General features: G+C 38.4%; 1 protein-coding gene across 1 annotated transcript in view; it reads right to left on the reverse strand.

Moving 5' to 3' along the window:
* ABCC4 (ATP binding cassette subfamily C member 4) overlaps positions 1-19047 on the reverse strand; it is a 125522-nt gene extending 106475 nt beyond the window's left edge. The window contains exons 1-9 of the mRNA XM_031059556.1: positions 19039-19047; positions 18396-18532; positions 16092-16212; positions 15227-15451; positions 10503-10592; positions 10015-10178; positions 6016-6141; positions 3017-3266; positions 768-872 (exon numbers count right to left, since the gene is read on the reverse strand). Of these exons, the coding sequence (XP_030915416.1) occupies positions 768-872; positions 3017-3266; positions 6016-6141; positions 10015-10178; positions 10503-10592; positions 15227-15451; positions 16092-16212; positions 18396-18532; positions 19039-19047 (1227 nt within the window). The remainder of the gene's footprint in view (positions 1-767; positions 873-3016; positions 3267-6015; positions 6142-10014; positions 10179-10502; positions 10593-15226; positions 15452-16091; positions 16213-18395; positions 18533-19038) is intronic.
* Positions 19048-19942: the final 895 nt, after the last annotated feature.

Genomic DNA, 19942 nt, shown 5'->3' on the forward strand with positions numbered 1-19942 from the left:
ACATTTATATGCAAAAGTAATGCCAGTATCCTGATCCATTCATAATTTTTAGAGCTTCCAGCACTTCTAATGGAGACTGAAGTCTCTCTTGTGTGAGGATACTGCCCGGCTTCAATAGCACCAACAATTCTGCACAAATTGCTGCTTACCATAGCAATTAAAGTTTTAAAACAGAAACAGTCAACCCTTGCCTTTATTACATAAAAGAGATATATAATAAATTTATCACATGTTTATTGTCCCTTTTTCTAGCCATTTTGGTGAGTTTGGTGCATTTTAAGCAGAAAAAAAATGTGCAGCTGAACAGTCTCAAAATACAGAGCAACAAATATGTGCTGACTCGTCTCTAAAGCTTTCAAACCTGTTGTGGTAAGTATAATATTGTACTGGTTCTAGACTAATGGACTGATCAAGCATTCAGCTCACAGAAAAAAAAAACCCACACAATAAGGCTGACCTTGCTGTGGTGTCTGTCCTTAATTCCAATTTAAGTACCTCAGCCACAATACAGTGCTGCTTAATAAAAAGAGATATTTTCCCTAAGAAGCACGAAGTTTTTCATTTAGTATAGTATTGAGAAATAGATCCTTCTAAGATGCACTTGATAATGTCTTCAGTACCATTCTACAGAGTTAGCTCAACATACTGACAGGATTCTCAAACACAAAGGATGGAATACGGAGTATCAGCACACCATACATACACACACTGCGTTTTAGACTTCAATGCCAGCAACATCAATATACTTAATACATAAGTAAATTTACCTTATCCCAAGAGCAAGTCAAATCTTGAACATGAAGAAGGATATTTTCGTTATTGCCATGCAGTTGTGGCTTGAAGTGTGAGACCTCATCAAGCATCAGAAAGTTCTGCAATAAAAGAAAAGCAGAGGATATTGCCTAAAGTGAGACTGAGAATGGGAAAAGAACACATTTTTTGAAGGCAGCATACACAACATTAATTATGGGCTGGAAAAAGCAACGACAAACTGATCAAAGAATTGCATTTCCAAGGCAATGCACAACTCCAACAGTGTACCTGTAACTAGCTAGCTCTCCCTCCTTAAAAACCTCCAGAAGTGCAGACCTAACAGGAGACGACTCTAACAACCACCTGCTCAATAAAGAATTCCAGAAAGAAATGGATCTTAAGAACCTGTCCAGTCTTTTCCTTGAATTACTAGCAACTTTTAAAATTGTTTAACTCCCTCTTTCCATGCAGAAGATGTGAAACCCTCACTGCAACACCTTCTCATTCCACTGCTGGCAAAGGCTTATGTTATTTCATTGGAAGAATAATGAGGCTGCAGTAAGCAGCTGTCCACTGTCTCTGTTAAGCATTCTTTGAGTGGCCAATAGAAGACAGAACACTCTCTGAACACTTCCTCATTTTAAAGTCCAGGACATGAACAAAAAAAGAAACTTGCTTACATCTGCAAAGTTGGTTCACTTCACTTTCACTACTGCACTTCTATTCTACATTACATTCCAGTCAGCAAACTCTTCCTTCATTTGCATAAGCATGCACTTTGTACCATAGCCACACTTCTGCCACACCTTGCCTGATGCTAGACTTTCAATAGCCCAAACACATTTAGAAAGGAAATGGATTATTTCCACAGAAAACTTTTAAGCTTAACAGCTGCCACAGTTTCATGATAAAACCTAAAAAAATTTTCTTTTATCCTTTGACTCATGGAGTCTAAGGACCTTAAATAGGCAGCAGCGGACAATATTCTGGGAAGAGAAGGAGTGTCTTGATCATAGAAGCCAAGACTAGTTAACAAGTACTCAGCTAAGAGTTTGCAGATGTGAGATAGCTGCTGAAGACTTACAGAAAGCAGTAACTAAGAGGGAGCAGGAGGAGGATGTCAGGAGCTATGGGAGGGCAGAGAGATTACTGCTAGGCTTTTCCAGGTACAGAGGTACTGCCCAGACTCCAGCTGGTGGGTGGGCAATGTTATGGAGTGCAGTGAGAAGCCAAGCATTTTAACACAGCTGTCCATGGTGTACAACACACTCCTGTTAACACCAAAAAGCACCAGAACATGGTGCTGGTTCTGTTAGAGCAGCATCAGCACTGCCAATGCTCGTTCTTGCTGAATTTGAATCTTCACTCCAGCACTGAAATCAGCCACAAGAGAGAAGCTGGGGTTCACACCTGTCCTCCACAGATGACAGGGTACTGCAGTCTGAAATATGAATCCTATAGCTCCCACCGGCCTGCTTTGTTCTTCAAACCCCAATCCCAGCATGCCTGCATATCTGTACACATGTTCCTCTCACTTCAGAAATGTCTACAACACCTCTTTGCCATGCACACTTTTCTCCTACATCTCAGCCCACCCTACAGTGCATATCATGTTTTTTGTACCTGCATACAGAAGGTATTCACAGAATTACAAGGTTGGAAGAGACCTTCAAGATCATCAAGTCCAACCCATGCCCCAATACCTCAACTAAACCATGGCACTGAGTGCCACATCCAGTCTTTTTTTAAACACATCCACGGATGGTGACTCCACCACCTCCCTGGGCAGACCATTCCAGAACTTTATCACCCCTTCTGTAAAAATCTTCTTCCTAATATCCAACCTATATTTCCCTTGGTGTAGCTTGAGACTGTGTCCTCTGGTTCTGTCAGTTGCTGCCTGGTGAAAGAGACCAACCTCCACCTGACTACAATCACCTTTCAGGAAGTTGCAGAGAGTGATAAGGCCACCTCTGAGTGTCCTCTTCTCCAGGCGAGACAACCCCAGCTCCTTCAGCCATTACTCACAGGGCTTGTGTTCCAAGCCCTCCACCAACCTAACTGCCCTACTTTGGATGTGCTCAAGCATCTCAACATCCTTCCTATGCTGAGACACATTCCTTTTCCAAAACAGCTTATTTCATCACAGATCCCAAACCGCAAAACCATAATAAGGCTGCATTTGTCAGTGACAAATGTAGAGTAAGAGACAAAGGCAGAGTAAGAGAAGGAATGCAGACCCCCTCTCAGCCAGTAACGCTACCTTGATCCGCCGGATGCTGATCACTGACTCGGACACTCTCTCCACGGCCGAAGGGAAGAACAGGGTCACTGTGAGTCTCACTGCTCCGTACAGGGACACTGCCACAAACACCCTGCTTGCAGAGATGACATTCCCAAGTAGTACATAAGCCATGAAAGTCATGAACACTGTTATTTTGCTTGCCACAAAGAACGAGGCTAAGTTCAGTCCTCGAAGGTAAGAGCTTTTCATAACCATGGCAATCTCCTTCCTAAAAATGCAGAACATAAACAAATCATGTCCATCTCTCCCATTACTGCTACCCTCAACAACAGGATGAGGGAAATCCCCCATCAGGATTCTACTTTCACATCCTTTCTCCTCCCCTTGCACCACCCCAACTCATATGCAAACAACAGTGAAGAAAACATATTATATAGTAAATAACAAAACAAAACCAAACAAACCTAAAAAAAACCACAAAAAAACCAAAAAAAAATCAACCAGAATTTAAGAGGCTTGGAAATTCAAAGGAGAAATTCATTATATTTAATATCGTAATAGCAGTAGAAAACAATTCTTTTTCAGAGTCAGAGAAGTAACGTACTATTTTTTTCTTCTCTAGTCAAACTAGTATTTTAACTCAGATTCTAATCTGCTCCAAATATTTTTGGGCTGCAATAGCAGTATGCAATAGCAAAGAGGAAAAAACTCTGTATAAAGGCCAAACACCCACAAATTCCTTATCCTTCCAATATCAAAACCCACTGGAGTTCAGTCACAAAACTCATGACAAGACCAACACATACTCTGCAGTCAAAAAAAAACCAGGGCAATTTCCAGAAGATCAAGAGTTTGCCCGTGGCCCAAGTATCTGCCATTATTCAGCTGCTGCTCCTCAAGCTATATCACAGGATTTATAGTCTTTCCTTTCACCTCAGTCTAAATCCTTCCCAATTTGGACTCTGCTCCCGGCTTCTTTTGCTCAAGGAATTCTGGTTCATAAATTAAGAAAACACTGACCTGTGAGGCCAATGACTGTTCTGCCAGTCATTGCCCAAGCTAAATAATGACTGAAGTATTGCATAGACACATAAGTCTCCCTCTAGCAACTCAAAAGCTGCTGATGCATTTGTTCCCAATTTCCATTTCATTTAATTGCAGTTTCCACTTCTAAATGACACAACAAGTCCAATGTTCAAAATGTTACTGCACTATCATCTACTCCAATGTGGATGCTATCAGGCTTACCTCCTTATTAATATGATCATTTTTCTTTATCAAGACAGCCAAAACAACTTACTCCTTCCCCATATATTCTACTTTTTGTCTATTTAATACTATCAAATATAAAATCCCAAAACAATTCCTAATTTCTCTTTCCACATGTTCTGGCAATTCTTAGGGAAAATCTTAATAATTTTGATTGCCTTCCACTTGGAACTATACACTAAGATTAGAAACTCAAGCTGTGATTATACAATTTGAAGCAAATTAAGCAACCACTTAAAGAAGAAAAGGATGCAGGATGCACTACTGGAAAACTAGTTAAACAACTTTCCCACTATATTTGCCAAATTGGCTGAAATGACAGACTTTTAAAGAGTTTCAAAGACTTCTTTTTTCAGCTTAAGGGTTCACCATCTCTAATCTCCTCCAGAGTACAGAGAAGGAACATTTGTATGTAAACTATTTGAATTGGGTCTAATTCAATTACTTCTACAACCCTAGATGAAACTCTTTTCCCACCCTTTAATAATCCTTAATAATCCTCTCATTATCTGTGGATAATCGTCAAGTTTTTTGTGCTGCTCTCCATAAATACCAGATGAACTGCAGCCTACCTGCAGGCTGCATATAATATATTACACTGTCTTGAGGCACAAACTTACATGAAAGAAAACTGATACAGACAGACACAAGATAAAAAGAGAAATGGAGGAGTTCAGACGGCATCTCAGCCACTGTCAAGGGCCAATGTAAAAATACCGGACAATAAGGTATCTGGCTAAATTTAAGAGTTTTAATTACAGTTTTCCACAACGCAGCTCAAGAAAGGAAAGAAGGCTCAAGGTGTGTCCTAGAAGACCTCATTTCCTTCCAACATTAAAAAGGAAGCCTCTAATCCTAATGAGGTGTTGAACTTGAAATCTAAAATTTAGTGATGTAAATACAACCCACTGAGGAAGCTTTCAATAAAGAAATATTCTCTCTGGCTCCATGCAAGACAGTAAAGCTTCCCACCAGTCATAAACATTCAATCAGCACATGATTTTATAATCCAACAGAAGAAACAATTATGTGCATGGGAAGGAACATCTCAGGGAACATTTGCAAGTTTGCAAGCCTGCACATGGAAAAAAATTCCTTTCAAGAAAAGGATTTCTAAAATGAAACATTTAAAACTCAAAAAGTCAGATAATCTGCAGCAGGATACCCACCTTCTATTCAGATGCTGAAAATCGGTTTATAAGATATGCACCCAAACTCCTACAGTTAACCTTTAGTACTTAATGCTGTTACAGTGTCAAATAAAAGGAAAAATACTGACTGAAAATCAAATGCATTAGTATGTTTTAATCTGATGTCAAAGAACCTCTGAAATGAAATGTCTCAGGATACCAAACTCAGCTGGCCTTGCCAGTTGAATAACAATGGAATTTATGATCCGCTTTCTCCCTTCTACCTTTCACAGGTGGTTTAAGTAATAAAATGCATAAAAGGAGGGTAAAATTGCTGCATTACAACTGCTACAGCTTATTAGTTGCTCATTTTGAACACAACTGTTAAAAGAAGCACAAAAAAGCCTGAATTATTGAAGTTTTGAGGATTTTAAAATTTTTTATTCCCTTAGAATGTATCTTCGTTCCTCCACTGTCGCTATATAAAAACTGGGGGAAAAAAAAGCTCAAAAAGTGCACGCAAAATGCATTTTAAAGCACAAAATAAAGCACTTATTCAAATGTAAAAAATGGAAAATGACACTGATCATACATCAAGCTGTATCTTTCCAGGATTACCTTCTTAAACCATTCACAAGTTCTGCAAATGATTTTTCCCAAGCGTACATCTTTATTATCTTCATACCGCTTATCACTTCATTCATGGTCCTAATCCTGACATCTGTTAAGGCAGCTGTCTTGCTTCTGAAAACAGGACAAAGGAAAAATCCTCAGATTCCTAAAGAAGACTATTTATGAACACATAACATATATATGGAGTTTTTGCTTTTATTTCTAAAGACTATTCACAAAACTGTAATTTCATTAAAGGGTTTTCCTGAAGACCAGTATCTTAAAGCTGACACACAGCAGACACACTTGGTATGTTTGATTCCTGCTTCTCAGGGAACTGAGAGCTGATTCAATGTTCAGGACTATATGTCAGTTTGTGCAAACATGCAGAACTCCTTAAACAACATATCTGCTGTTTATTGCATTTAGAACTAAACAAAAATCAGAAAATTACTTTAAAAATATTTCAAAATGCCAAAACAACCACCCTTGTCATAAATTTCTTCTGATGTTGTTAAAGAATTGGCCTCATTTGTGACTTTTTAGAATTAACTGTAGTTGGAGTAGAGATTACTTAGTACATGAATCATAATTCATTAGATAATCTAGATATGGTTTCTTTAAAAAAATATTATTTAAGCATTAATTGTAATGAACACTAATTTAAATATATCTATTTTAGTCCCACACTATGTTTGCACTGATGGAAAAAAATGAAAAATATATATAATTAAATAATAAAGTCACCATTTTAATTAGGAAAAAAGCATTGAAAGTTAGAAGGCACATAATAAATGCATAAATCATGCTAATAGATCCCATTACAATTCTGAATTCATTCATGTAGACAAACACTTTGCACATAGAGAGCTATGGTAGATCTTAGTTTGATAAAACATACCTTTACCTGCTAAATTACTAATTTTTGCATATAACAATGAAAGTTAAGATTCAGAGATCATTAAAAAAATTCAAATCTTTTTAGAAGGCACGACTTTTTAGAAGGCTTTCTCAGCTTAACCTGTCCCCTGAAAGATCTCTCTGATACACTGGAAGAAATCACCATAATTAAAGAACGCAAGTTGAAAGAATTTCAAGCACCTACTCCTCATTTCAGAAAACTTCTCAGCACCAGCATTCCATAAATGTTAGGATGGCTGAAGCAGGGTATTAAAAAATATTTATACATGGGAAATAACAAAAGGCATTTAGAAACTTAGCCCTAGTGTAATCATGGATTCTTAGTAACACTGAGGAAAATAACTTAGACTAAACCAACCACATCAACATGGATTATCTTTGCTACTACATCCTTTCCCTTTTTCAAAAAGAAACAGTAACAGAAAAACAATTGCTTAAATAATGTAATAGCTCATCACCTCTTCCTCATACACACATCACCACTGGAAAAGCATGTGTTGCTCATGGCTCTGCAGCAGCAAACAACTCTCATCTACAATCCTGAAAAGTCACCTAACTTCCAGGCTTTGTCTCCACATAATAGAAAGTTGAAGATGACAGATTAAATAATAAGTTAACAGAAGTTTCTTTTTTTTTAAAATGGTGTGACTCAAAGAAGGCTGTAGTTCTCATAAATTTATTTTTCCGTTTTCCTGCTTAAATGTCATCATAGTAACCATCCTGTTTCAAATTACTTTAAAATGCTCAGGACGTTGGGGGAGTGGTCTTTTTAAAAAAATTTTCAAGTTACACTCCTCTACTTTGCAATAAGCATATTTTGTACATACATACCAGAAGCCACAGGCTCAGTGATGTTGTATAATGGCTTCAAGTACACAGACATGCAAGGCATTGATGGTAAATTACTGCAGAGAAAGACATGCCCCTGGCTTCAAAAATATTAAGTTCAGAGTACAAACAGATCAGTCCAATACATGCTCACATAGCATGTCAATAAGAAAGTGCAGTAAGAAAGGACCTGAAAATTTCTGTCTGAGAAGACCCCTCTATGATACTAAAAACCATTCTAAATTAAGCTAGCTACAAAATTCCTTTTCGCTTTCACAAGGCATATTTGGTGGGTTTTAATTATGTCTGACACAGCAGTTAGACACAGTTTTTATCTTCAAGAAAAAGGACTTTAAATAAAAACACTACAGTTGCATGACTAAGCAATGAAAGCATCCAGCTCTTGTGAATAAAATACATATAAAATGGTCTTCAGTCCAATAACTCAACTGTTTCTCAAATAACATACTAGGTCATGTGTATTTTGCACAACTCCTCATACTCATGCAAGTAAAAGCAATCCTGCAGAGTGCAGTGGATACCATTCCACAGGATACCAAATCCCTATCTGCAAACTCCCAGAGCACTGAGGCCAGTGGCTGCACCATGAACTGGTGTGCATGCGTGTTGACATGACTGAGTCACAGAACAATGCTGAATAACAGCACAAATTAACTGCCACACCGAGCATGCTTGGATTTTAGCAAAAGCTTTAATCCTTAAATTACTTCTTCATAGGTTGCCTTCCTTAAATCCATGCAGATTCCCAGCAAATGCCATGTGAACACACTCATCAGCTCACTCAGAGCTAAAATCTATTCCAGTTTTACCATTAACTCCTCCTGTTCATTGTACATTTCTGTTCACAAAGAGAAAGATCTGTGCACATGGAGACAAGCAGAAGCTTTTCTGGTTAAAAAATTCTTTCCTTTGCACTGCATCCAAACAAGTGGCTGGTACTGAATGGGAAAAAAAACCCAAACACAGTTACATTGCCACTGATTATTTTTTAAAATACATACCTTCAAGAAAGAGATTTTTGTCTCCCTATTGACTGATCCTGGAAAAGTCCATTAATCTCTTTATGCCTCAGTTTCCCATCTGTAAAACGGGCATATTAAAGCCTGACACCAGGGATAAAGCACTAGCTAAGCACTAGGTATTTTAATTATTGACTCAAACCTCAAAAACTCAGAACTAATGAAAAACAGCAATGAAGCAGCTTGATACTTCTGCATGCATATTGCACATGCAGTGAAAATACACATCTAAGAACATAGTGAGTGTTCTACAACCAGGCTTTATCATAAAAAGAAAAGCCCTTAGAATCTGACAGAGAACTCTGAATGGATCATTATTTGAGAAATAGCCCTTGAGCATTATTTGAGAAACAGCGCATGAATGTAATGACTGAAGACAAAAAGATGCAAAGAAAGATGCCTAACACTCCTAAGCATATGTGTAGAGAGTAAAGGAAAAATATTTCCAATTAGGTATAAAAGCCTTTTATAAAGTCATAATGTAAGTCAAGCATGACTAATTACACAAGAAACACAAAACCTGGATGCAAGAACTTGTCTCAACAATCTCAACAGAGGCAAGTCTTGATGGGGTTTTTTAGGATAAAGTTACAGGAAAACAAATTAAATTTGTCTGCCAGTGGAAAATTGCTTCAAACTCTTATCTCCACAGCCTAGAACCTTGCAGCTGGAAACCTCATAGCTGGCATCAAAACCACCATGATAAATTTTTCTTCCCTTCTCTCTCAGTTCCTTCCTTTCTTTTTCTCTTTGCATCTTAGTCATGGAGGAGAGGGAGCAAGATCTTTGAACGAGAAACTTCCAGAGCCTTCTGCTGCAACACCTGTGTCACCCCAGTAAGTCACACAGAGAAGGGCTGCCTACATCCCCTGTGGAGTAACCACTCCCCAAGAATTACTGCAGGAAGGCAAAGCTCAAGTTCCACAATTCTATGCCATGACCTACAGCAAGGTAGCTACAGAAATAGCCACTCTTTTAATGCACTGGATAGCTAATAAATAGCAGATATTTTCTATGTTTGGATGACAGACCACTTCAAGTCCATAATCTGGAATTCAGATATGTCACATTAGCAGCTCTAAAAAACATGGGCAAAGATAAGAGACACTGCAAAAAAATATCACCAGACACACGCTGATACTCTGCCTCCACCCAAATACGCACATTTTAAAACCCAGCACAGAAAATAGCTACAACCCAAAACATGCAGCCTTACCTGAGGGAGGAGAAAAGCCTCCCAATGCAGGTCTGCACAGGAAGAAGAATAATCAGAACTGCCATTCCTGCAAGACATGATGGGCCTATTTCCATCCAGAGAAGTACTGTAACTGCGACAGCTTGAAGTGGTCCGGCCCACAAGAAGTGCAAGAAAATTGTTACCTAAACAAACAGTTAAGAATCAAAAATTAATTTTTGATCTTAGATAACAAACTAAACCCCTAGTAACATTTAGGAAGTATTTCTGCCTGTGACAAGGCCAGGTTGGATGGCAAGCTGCTAGCAGAAGGTGCCCCTGCCCATGGCAGGGAGCTGGAACAAGATGGTCTTTAAGGTCCCTTCCAACACAAAACATTCTATGTTTAAGAAACAACTAGAAGAAATGTTCATTAGAAACATTTAATCACCAGTTTTAAACAAAACTTTCTTAACTCCAACCCCACAATTTCTTCAGCCCCCTGGAAAGATCTGTAAAACACTCCTTACTTGATCAAATTTGTTCACATCATTTGACAGCAGGTTTACTATTTGACCAGTGGTAGTTTTCGCCATAGCCACATTACTGAGACGAAGTGCCTAAAAAAGTCAGAACAGTTCAAATTATCACAGCTTATAGAGCACAGTACATCTATACACACAAGATAAATGAATACAGTACCATGGCTAAAGCAGAACCCACATATCACCTTTTGCCTGAGAGCATTGGAGCCTTAAATAAAATGAAGATTAGACTAACTATCCTAAATAAAGTCCCAAAGAAAAAAAGTATTTAAAAAAAAAGGTCAAGGGAAGGACTGTGAGAATAAAAATGCCCTATCTTCATGTCTGAAGTGATTAAAAATAGGAAAATACCAACACAGCAAGCCACTAAGCAAAAGAGCTGTAACTTTCCACATGCATTGTTCTCCCCCTCACTGTGAGCGCCTGTACAAAACAGGAACAGAAAACTCCACCTGAAGGCCAGATTAAAGTCAGAACAGTGTTTGGCCAATTGAAACAATTCTGTTTTGAACATGTTATCAGACAGAAGGCAAAAACCCCTCAAGTTATTAATTTCAGACTATCTTTGCAAAGCAGATCGTCCCTTTACAAATCAATAACGCTAGAGAAATCAAAAACTTTTCTGAATTATGTAAAATGAAGTTTAGCACATGCTATGAAAAACAACAAGAGTAAATATCAAGCATTTTTACACAATAGTAAAAAAAGTTAGTCAATAGAAAATAAAATGTGTTTATAAAATACCCCCCCACTTCCAAAAAATCCCATCTGGAAATATGCAGTCTGAACCTTACTGCAAAGGTCCAAACTGAAATTGTTCTAAAATACCAATAACACACCCTGCTTCCTCCTACACCTGCTAAAGAGAAAACATAAATTTGCAGCACAAGTTTAAAAAAATACACAAAGCACATTACATGTTTTTCTGTACAGAAATAGTTCACTCCTTAAAAACACTTCACATTTTTAGGCAGTGCACATCTACTTCTCCCTCTCCAAAGATTATTAGAGTTGCTTTTCAGCCAATAATCAAACCTGAAAAGCACTGATTGTTTCAAAAATACTGTTCCAGTATTTTGAAACAAGTAGAAGAGCATCAGCCACCAAAGTACTATTCAAAGCATAATTTCAAACAAGGTTCCTTACATTTCTTGCACCTCACATTTGTGTCAGAAAGAGATTGTTAATCACAGCGAGAATCCCAACCCTAACTTCATTGAAACCAGCAGAAACATTGAAAGGCTGAAGCGTTTAAAACTCCACTGTGAAATTCCTCTGACATTCCAAAAAATGAATCTAGGATACTGGGGATATGAAAGACCAGATTTAGTTATTTGAGAAAATTATTGCTTCATTCCCTGTCTTAAGCCACCTGTCTCTCAACCCTGTCTCTCATCCACCTGAAATCCCCCAGGTAGCCGCCTGCTGCTATCATGTTTGCTCCACACCACACATTAATGTTGGTAAGCTCTGGGAAAAGATGTTAGAAATCCACAGATCATAGTAATAGGAGTTCACATGATGCATGTTTGGGGAAGTTTCCCATCAGGATGTGTTTACAGCACCTCTTGTACAACTTATTTGCTGCCTGAGGTTCACCTGAACCATCAGAAGACTGCGCTGGTGCCTTGCTAGTGGCCCATAGCCTGGGTCCGTCTTGGACCTCCCACACAAGCACCTTCCTGACTTCTTCCTACACAAGCAGCAAAACCAATTTTAATATGATTCTACGAGTCCAGCTCATTTTGACCAAGACAGTCTCAGGAGGAACCACACAAGCATCTGAGCCAAAAGGAGGCTGCTCATCTGTGACTGATCTGTCTTCTCAGGGAAGAGGCAGCCATTCCCATAGTCAGTGGCAATGCAGTTTTAGCATTTCCTTGATTCCCTCTTGGTTTTGATTTTTTTTTTAAGTGAAATAAGCCTTGCATTTTTCCTGGCTGAATGGATCTGTCTCGACTGCAAAGTAGAGAGTTTTACTTCCATACCCAATTTTTAACCAAAAAGTCCTATTTTGGTACCTTCCTCTTTTTACTACATCTGATACATAGCCCCATATGAGCTGAGGAAAACTAATTCCATCCCGGCTAAAGTCAGTACACTGACCTCAAGAACTTCTAAAAGCTAAGTCTTAAAAAAAATTAAACCAACAAAAAACAGTTTCCCAAAAGTAGCCTTTGATTTCAAAACATAAGACTCTGAGTCATCATGTGCCAGATTTCACTTTCATTTTTGTTAGGAGTTTTCTATGTGCATCACTAATACTTCTTACTGGTAACAACTCTTCTTAAGTGTTTGAATACAGGGATTTTGCAAATTAGATCTGAACTTTCCAGGAAATGAAAAAGGGTCTAAAACTTAAGAATTATGAACATTTGAAGTTCTCTATTAAGAATGCTCTTGCATCCAATCTATTTATCCTTACAAATCCAAGATTTTATTTTCTACAGCAATTATCAAACTGTGCTAAAATGCTGGTAAATAAACAGCCAAGTTTCTTTCAAAAGGCTACATGAGGTTAAAGAGAAAATATGACCTATTTATAAGCAGCCCATAATGAAGACAAATTATTAGAAAGGTTTTTCAATGTTCTGCTGTTACCTCAACCCTCACCCTCAGAAGTAAAAATGAGGACTGATTAAATTTCCATTTAATCCCACCTCTAGAAATAAGGGTGCATATTAGAAATAGTTCTTTTCCAAGCTTCTAAGCCAGTATCAACTCAGCAACAAACACCATCACTATATGCATTTTCCATTAATTCCGTTTCGATAATCAGTTTGGTAAATTAATACCTTAGAGAGATGTTTATGTACAAGAAAGCATTATGCCATGCTAGAGGCAAGTTCCCAGAGGATCCTTTTCAAGGTATCAAAAGAGAATAAATGTGTGTATGAAAAGTAATCACCACTTAAAATGGGGACATTTTTACTCTCCTCACTTTACTGCTTTGTCCAAAGACTTCACATAACCTACACCAGTAGTATAAATGTTCCTGTTAAATTGATGGTACCTATGTTTAATGGTTAATATAATGAGGATTTTCTTACATTCCAAAGCAACTGTGCAATCCTGATTCTTCAATTAAACTTCTTTGCTGAGGTCTGAAATTGTAGGTCACTATTCCAGCAGCACTGAAAATAGAAAGATGGGGCATTTTCCCTTCCAGCATTCTCAGAAGAGATTTCCTGCTTGGAAATCTCAGAGTCTGGGTATTGCCACCAGCTTCAGAAGAGTGAAGCAGACATTTTCAACTGGGAAACAGCATCTTGTCCTGGATGTTGCTCATCTCCTTCCTGTAAGTAAAACTCAACTTTTCTTGCTCCACTCTCCTTCTGACAGCAGCCTCAACTCCATCTGTAGTTCAGCACAGCTATTTCTTGATCAGGACACAGAGACAGCAAAGAAACCACAACTCACTGAACGCACATGCTTTCTCACATTTCACTGGTTTTAGTGGACAGCTGCAGTACTCCCACAATAAAACCAGTAAATGGTAATAAAAAACTAACTCCCTCCCTTTAGGATTCCACATGATTCTGTGTCTCCTCTGCCTGCTCCTCTCTCTCTTCCCCTTTAAACAGGAGGAATAAAGGTGAAGATGCCAAGCATCCCTGCCTGCCTGGAGGGGGAAGGAGCAGATCCACAGAACTGCTGCCACTCCCCAAGGGAACCTGATGGATGCCCCAAGGGAGGGGAGCAGCCTCTGATCTGAAAAGAAGACAACCTACTAGTTCTACATCACTGATGGGATAAAATATTAATAAATCCCACCATTAACTACAACAGGGGTGGGGGGAAACCTGAACAGAAAAGCAATTCCCAGGAGACTGAGAGTGCTGCAGCAGATGGTGAAATCCAAGCACAGTGTCCTCCCCTGGGATCATACTGCAAGGCTGAGTAGCTGCCAGCATTCCCTGGGAGCTTTGTCCTTCTCCTGCTCTATGCTGACACCTCTTACAGACCCAGCATACAACACTTCCAAGAGCAGTGGGTGAGGGGGCTCCTCTCCAAAAGCAGCAGGAGGCAAAAAAAAGCAGCTCTTCCAAGACTTTAGGGCTATTTAACTCACTACCCTCACTAAGCAGGCCTGAAGCTGTCATTCAGACACCTCAGCACCAAAGAGAAAGCAAATCCACATGCACACATCTAAGGCCTGACACATTCCCCATGCACTAGATCTCTACTAATGAGTAACTTCAATGGAATTCCAAACATGGGCATAACAAATAACTGCATTGTCACTGTTAGGTGGGACGTGACACACACACACACACACGTGATTAGGGTCTAAGAAGAAAAAAGGGTTTATTTTGCATGTTCTCCAGCTTATATACTCTTAACAAAGCGTGATCTTAAGTCATTAACTACATCACAATAACTTATTATATTCATTGGTGCAAAGCAATTAGCGTTAATATAATTTGCAAAAGTTTTACAGAAATGTAGTAAGGTACATATGCACATCTACTAATGCACATAGTCTAGCTTACAAAAATTTTCATGTATCTTTTCTAATCTGTTTCCATGCTGATGGCCTTGTCTTCTTCTTTGCTATGGATACACTCAAAAATCATCAATTGTTATTTCTTCAGTTAATTCAGCTTTGCTTGCAGGCCAGCTGTCAAGCCCCTCCACACTGCATTTTGAAACTCCCCTGAGAGAACAGCAGTCAAATACAAAATACAGCTGTGAACAGGTCTGCTTACCTTGCGATAAATCATGTGACACATGGCCACCCTCAGCTTCATGCCAGCCCTCTGCACATGGTAGAAGTATAAGTGGTGCATGATAGCCAGAATAAGCGTGCACACAGACAGAGCACCTGCGTAGCAATATGCAAAATTCAAAGCTACCTCATCTGAGGCATCATAGTTTTCAAAAAAATTAATAATTTTCCCCAAAAAAATTGGTTGAATTATTTTGAGGGTTTCCTGAAAAAGAAAGCAGGGGGAAAAGTATTATTCATTTCTTATCACCCTGTGCTAACCAAGTCTGTACACAGGCAAACAAGAGCCAAGTACTGCTGCAAGCCATATCCCTTATTATTTTGTCTTTACTGTGCTCTAAAATGTCAAGCCAATTTTTATCAACACATAATCCAAAAGAAACATGTTCCACATTAAAATTTAGCTGGAACTAAAGGAGAACTCTCTCAATTACCAAAAAAAACGCTTTGATGTTATAAAAATTGCATGAGTATGTAGTACACTTCCATTTTTTTAAATGCCATGTGTCCTTTAGAGCCACTTACAAAGAGCAAAAAATCCTCTTTCTATTAGGCACCCCACTCAGATACATAAAATACAGATAAGCCTTACAAAGCAAGTCAGAGGTTTGCAATGTCTCAAAAATAATGCACTGAAATGAGCTCTCTGATCCACTTCCATAATCCTGCAGTCATGACTCAGTTTTTCAGTCTCTGCCAGGCTATAGCTCTGTTTTACCTTTCTGAGAACATTACCAGGTTCTTTGAACAGTCCAGGATGAAGTCACCAGTACAGGTCATGCAGTCTAAGTGGACAAGTTTCACACTGCTGTTAGCCAAGAAGGAGGTCCTGTGACACCACTTACCTCAATCATTGTGAAAATTCCAAAAACTAAATAGGATTTCCAGTAACACAGAATAATGGCTTTTGTTAAATGTGGTGTTTTTCCTCTCTTTTTTGCTTTTTGCACCTCCTTATCCCAGTACCTGACAAACAAAGTGCAAATATGTTGGGGGACAGAAGTAAAATCACAAGGCAATTATCTAGAATAAAACACTTTCAGACTAACAGCCAGATTGCCCTGATCACATTAATAAAATCAAATCAAACAAAAGGAATTAATCATGTCTTCTCAGTCACATAAACACTTGATACTTAGTATTACAGGCCTATTTGCTCTTGGTTAATCACAAACAATTCACCACTGTTGACTATTATCACCATATTATCATATTTGCTGATGAGGAACCCTTCCTGCATCTCTTCTCTCAATTCCGACAGTCACCACTCACCTTAATTAAGAGCTTCCTATCCTATGATCTCCTGACCATGGACTAACTGAGGCAGCACAGTGTCTTTATCTAGCCATATGCCCTGTGCTTGCCCAGAGGGGTTGTGATGCCCAACCCTCTCATGTCTGGCCCTGTCTTTTTTCTACCACATGCTTTGCTGAGGATTTTGCACCCAGCACTTCACACATCTCTCTGAAGCGAGGATTCATCAGCAGAGTGGCAAAGACCTTTCCATCACCACGTGTCTGCCCACAAGCAGGACACAATCTGTTCACATAAAAACCAAAGACAGCAATAACAAGCATGATTTTAATAAGAAAGTATCACAACTTCAGCAGACTTCTTAAAAGCCACTGCTGTCACAGACAAACCTCTCCCTTTCTTCTGAAGGCTGTGTTTTCTGCCAAACTTCTGACCTTGATAGTTTGAGGGGTGAAATGAGTCTAAGGCATGAAAGGCAATTATTTTGCAACAAAGCACAAAAGTTCAAAGCATACAGATAAGAACACTTTTTTTAATTTTTATCCTCTTTTTTTTGTTACAAGAATTACAGAGTTATTGTCTACATGCTTTGAAAACAGAAACTATGTAGGTTCTGTGGGGTTTCTTGGCTCAAGAGAAAAGACTACTTCAGTAGGCAGCTATTCATTAATTATATTCTCTGCTTCTTGGTCAAGTACACTGAAGAATTAAAAACCACTCTTTTTTTTTTCTTCTACCATTTCCTGACTCATGCAAGTATGTTCTTTTACTATTAAAGAAATCACTGGAAAAAATCCATTCTCCCTACAGCCAAGTCCCTGAACTGCTTGAAGACACGACCATGGAATTTGACAAAGCTGTCCAGCTACAAAGACATTAAAAGCAGCAACTCCTATGAGCTCATCACCAACCCTCTTTCCTCAGTTAACTTATCCAGAGCAGGATGATGTCAGACCTGGCCATAACCTTTAGTTTCTGGATTCTTTTTGCTTCTTGAGCAGTCTCTCATCCCAGCCAAACTATCAGGAAAGTCTATCTGCTCTGCCTTCAATGTAACAGCAAGAAACAGCAAGGCCACACTTTCTTAATACAGAAGCCACCTTTCAGTAGGAGACATCTTCTCCTCTACCTATATTTAGCAGAAGATTATTTGAAGACAAAAATCCTCTCTGTTGGAAGGTTCATGACAATTTATATGAATAGTAATTATCTGAAGATATTTTCCTACTAAAATATAGATCCTCCTGAGTCTGTAACACTACACACTGGTACACAGTCCATGAAAAAGTACATAAAACCAAAGAAAAACACTTAATAGATACATGCTTTTAGCTGTCCAAGGCATCTTGCCCACTCTACCAGTGAGTGGCAGATTTTCAACATACATATATTTATATATACACATATATTTAAAGGGTCACTCAGTTCAGTCTGCACTCTAAACAAACAAGCAAAAAAACCAAACAAAAAGAAAAAAAATAGAAAACTCTCTTCTCCACTTTTATATAGACCAATTTGAAGTTTCCACAGCTGTTTAACCACAGGCCAGAAGACTCACACATTCATTCAGGATTACTACCCTACAGTTGATGAAAAGTTGTCTTTTGCAAGCATTCTGCAAAGCGTCAAATAAATTATAAATGACATAATGCAGTTATACATAATGCAGTTCCATTATGTATAACTTGAAAAAATCTAAAAAGCCTCTATGATAAACAAGTTTTCTTAGTTCTTGTTGCTCTAAATTTGTCAGCATTTTTAACCTCGTTAAACTTTACAATAACACCTTTTAATTTTAGAATAGAAATAAGATTTTTACCTTCTCCAGCATTAATACAATAAAAGAGAACAATTGTGCCTTCCAACCCAAAGTATTCTACAATTTTTTTCCTTACCACTGCAACTCCTCTCCAAGCTTCTCTGAGGAATCTTCTGGCATCACTTTATACATATCATCTTCTTCAAGCTTCCGTTTATGGCCGATAATAAATAAGGGATTCAACCACCTAGTTAAAGACAAATTATTAGCAAACTGACCAGCAGACCAAAAACAGTAATTTCTTTACATAATAATTCTTTTATCCCTTTCTTTTCCCCTCCTGAATCATTCAACATCCACACATTTCACTGCACTTTTATCTAAGAATTAAGTCAACCCCTATCTTGCAAATGGGAAAGTACTTCCCACTTCCTAAATCTCTTTATGCCCACAACACCTTACTCCCAGGGCATCCAGACAGCCAGCATAAGAACCCTTCTTGGCCCTAAGGGAATTGTTTTCTCACAATGTTTCCTTACACTCAAGGAAAAATAGCACTCCTTCAAATATTAAGGGAAAAAAGAGAACTTAACCCAACTATTAAAATACTGAAAGCTGTAAATTAAATTGTAATGCACACTAAAAGACATTTTTTGTAACATTTACTTGAGGAGAAAGTAGCTGCTATTCAACTAACATCTTGACAAGTATTAAAGGTCAGTAATTTAAAGACAATCACTGAAATGTAAAAATGGGAAAACAATGGGTTATTACTGTACCTTACTCATGTTTGGAAACATAAACAGAAGGACACTGACACAGTGCATAGGTTCAAGAAAGGGAAATAATGCCTAACAGCTCATTTTCCTTAGTGGAAAGATTCTTAAAAGCTCACTATTTTATGAGAACACTTTGAAGATAAATTATAATAGCAGTACTGCAGATTTTTTGAAAAACACTGTATTTTGTTAGATCAAATAGGTCAACTGTCAGGGAACAGCAAGAGTAGATTTTTATGCACCTGGATCCTTCAGCCTGAAACACATCAGGGAACTCCACACAGTTTCAGTTGTGCTCCACAGAGCAAGGGCTGTATGGCATAAAGCACAAAAGTGACCAAGTTGTCCATGAGATGGACAGAAAAGGAATGAGACGTGCAAAACAGGCATGGCTTAGCAAGAACAATGGAGTTAGGGAACTTGCAGTTTTCCATTTAGTTTATCTCTCTGTTGAATTGGTGATATTTTGTTTCAAGGAGACAGGGACTTTGGCTCTAAGGCTTTTCCTACAAGTACTTTCTCAACTGGTTAACACATCAAAATCAAGAAGTCAGGGATCTGTCTTGGAAAAAATACTCTCACACTCAACGCAATCTGTCTGATCTCAATTGCCTGTGAAAGTTCTTAACTGCTGCTTAGTTTCTGATACTTATTTACTCCCCAACTTCACCAACACAGTTCTTAAAAGAATGCGTGGTGTGCTAGGTGAAGCGTGTTATTTTCTGTAAGACCTACATGTGAGATTTCAAAACTGGGGTGGTTTACAGTGAGGGTATTTATGTATTCACAACCACAACAGTGGTTACGAATACTCATCAACTTGCTCTACATTTCTTGCTCAGGCATGTTCTAATTAAACTTTGTATACACTGGCTTACAAGAAGGCTGTTGGCTAGTTTTAGAG

The sequence above is a fragment of the Geospiza fortis genome, unplaced genomic scaffold (genome assembly GCF_000277835.1).
Source record: "Geospiza fortis unplaced genomic scaffold, GeoFor_1.0 scaffold84, whole genome shotgun sequence".
NCBI lineage: Eukaryota > Metazoa > Chordata > Aves > Passeriformes > Thraupidae > Geospiza > Geospiza fortis.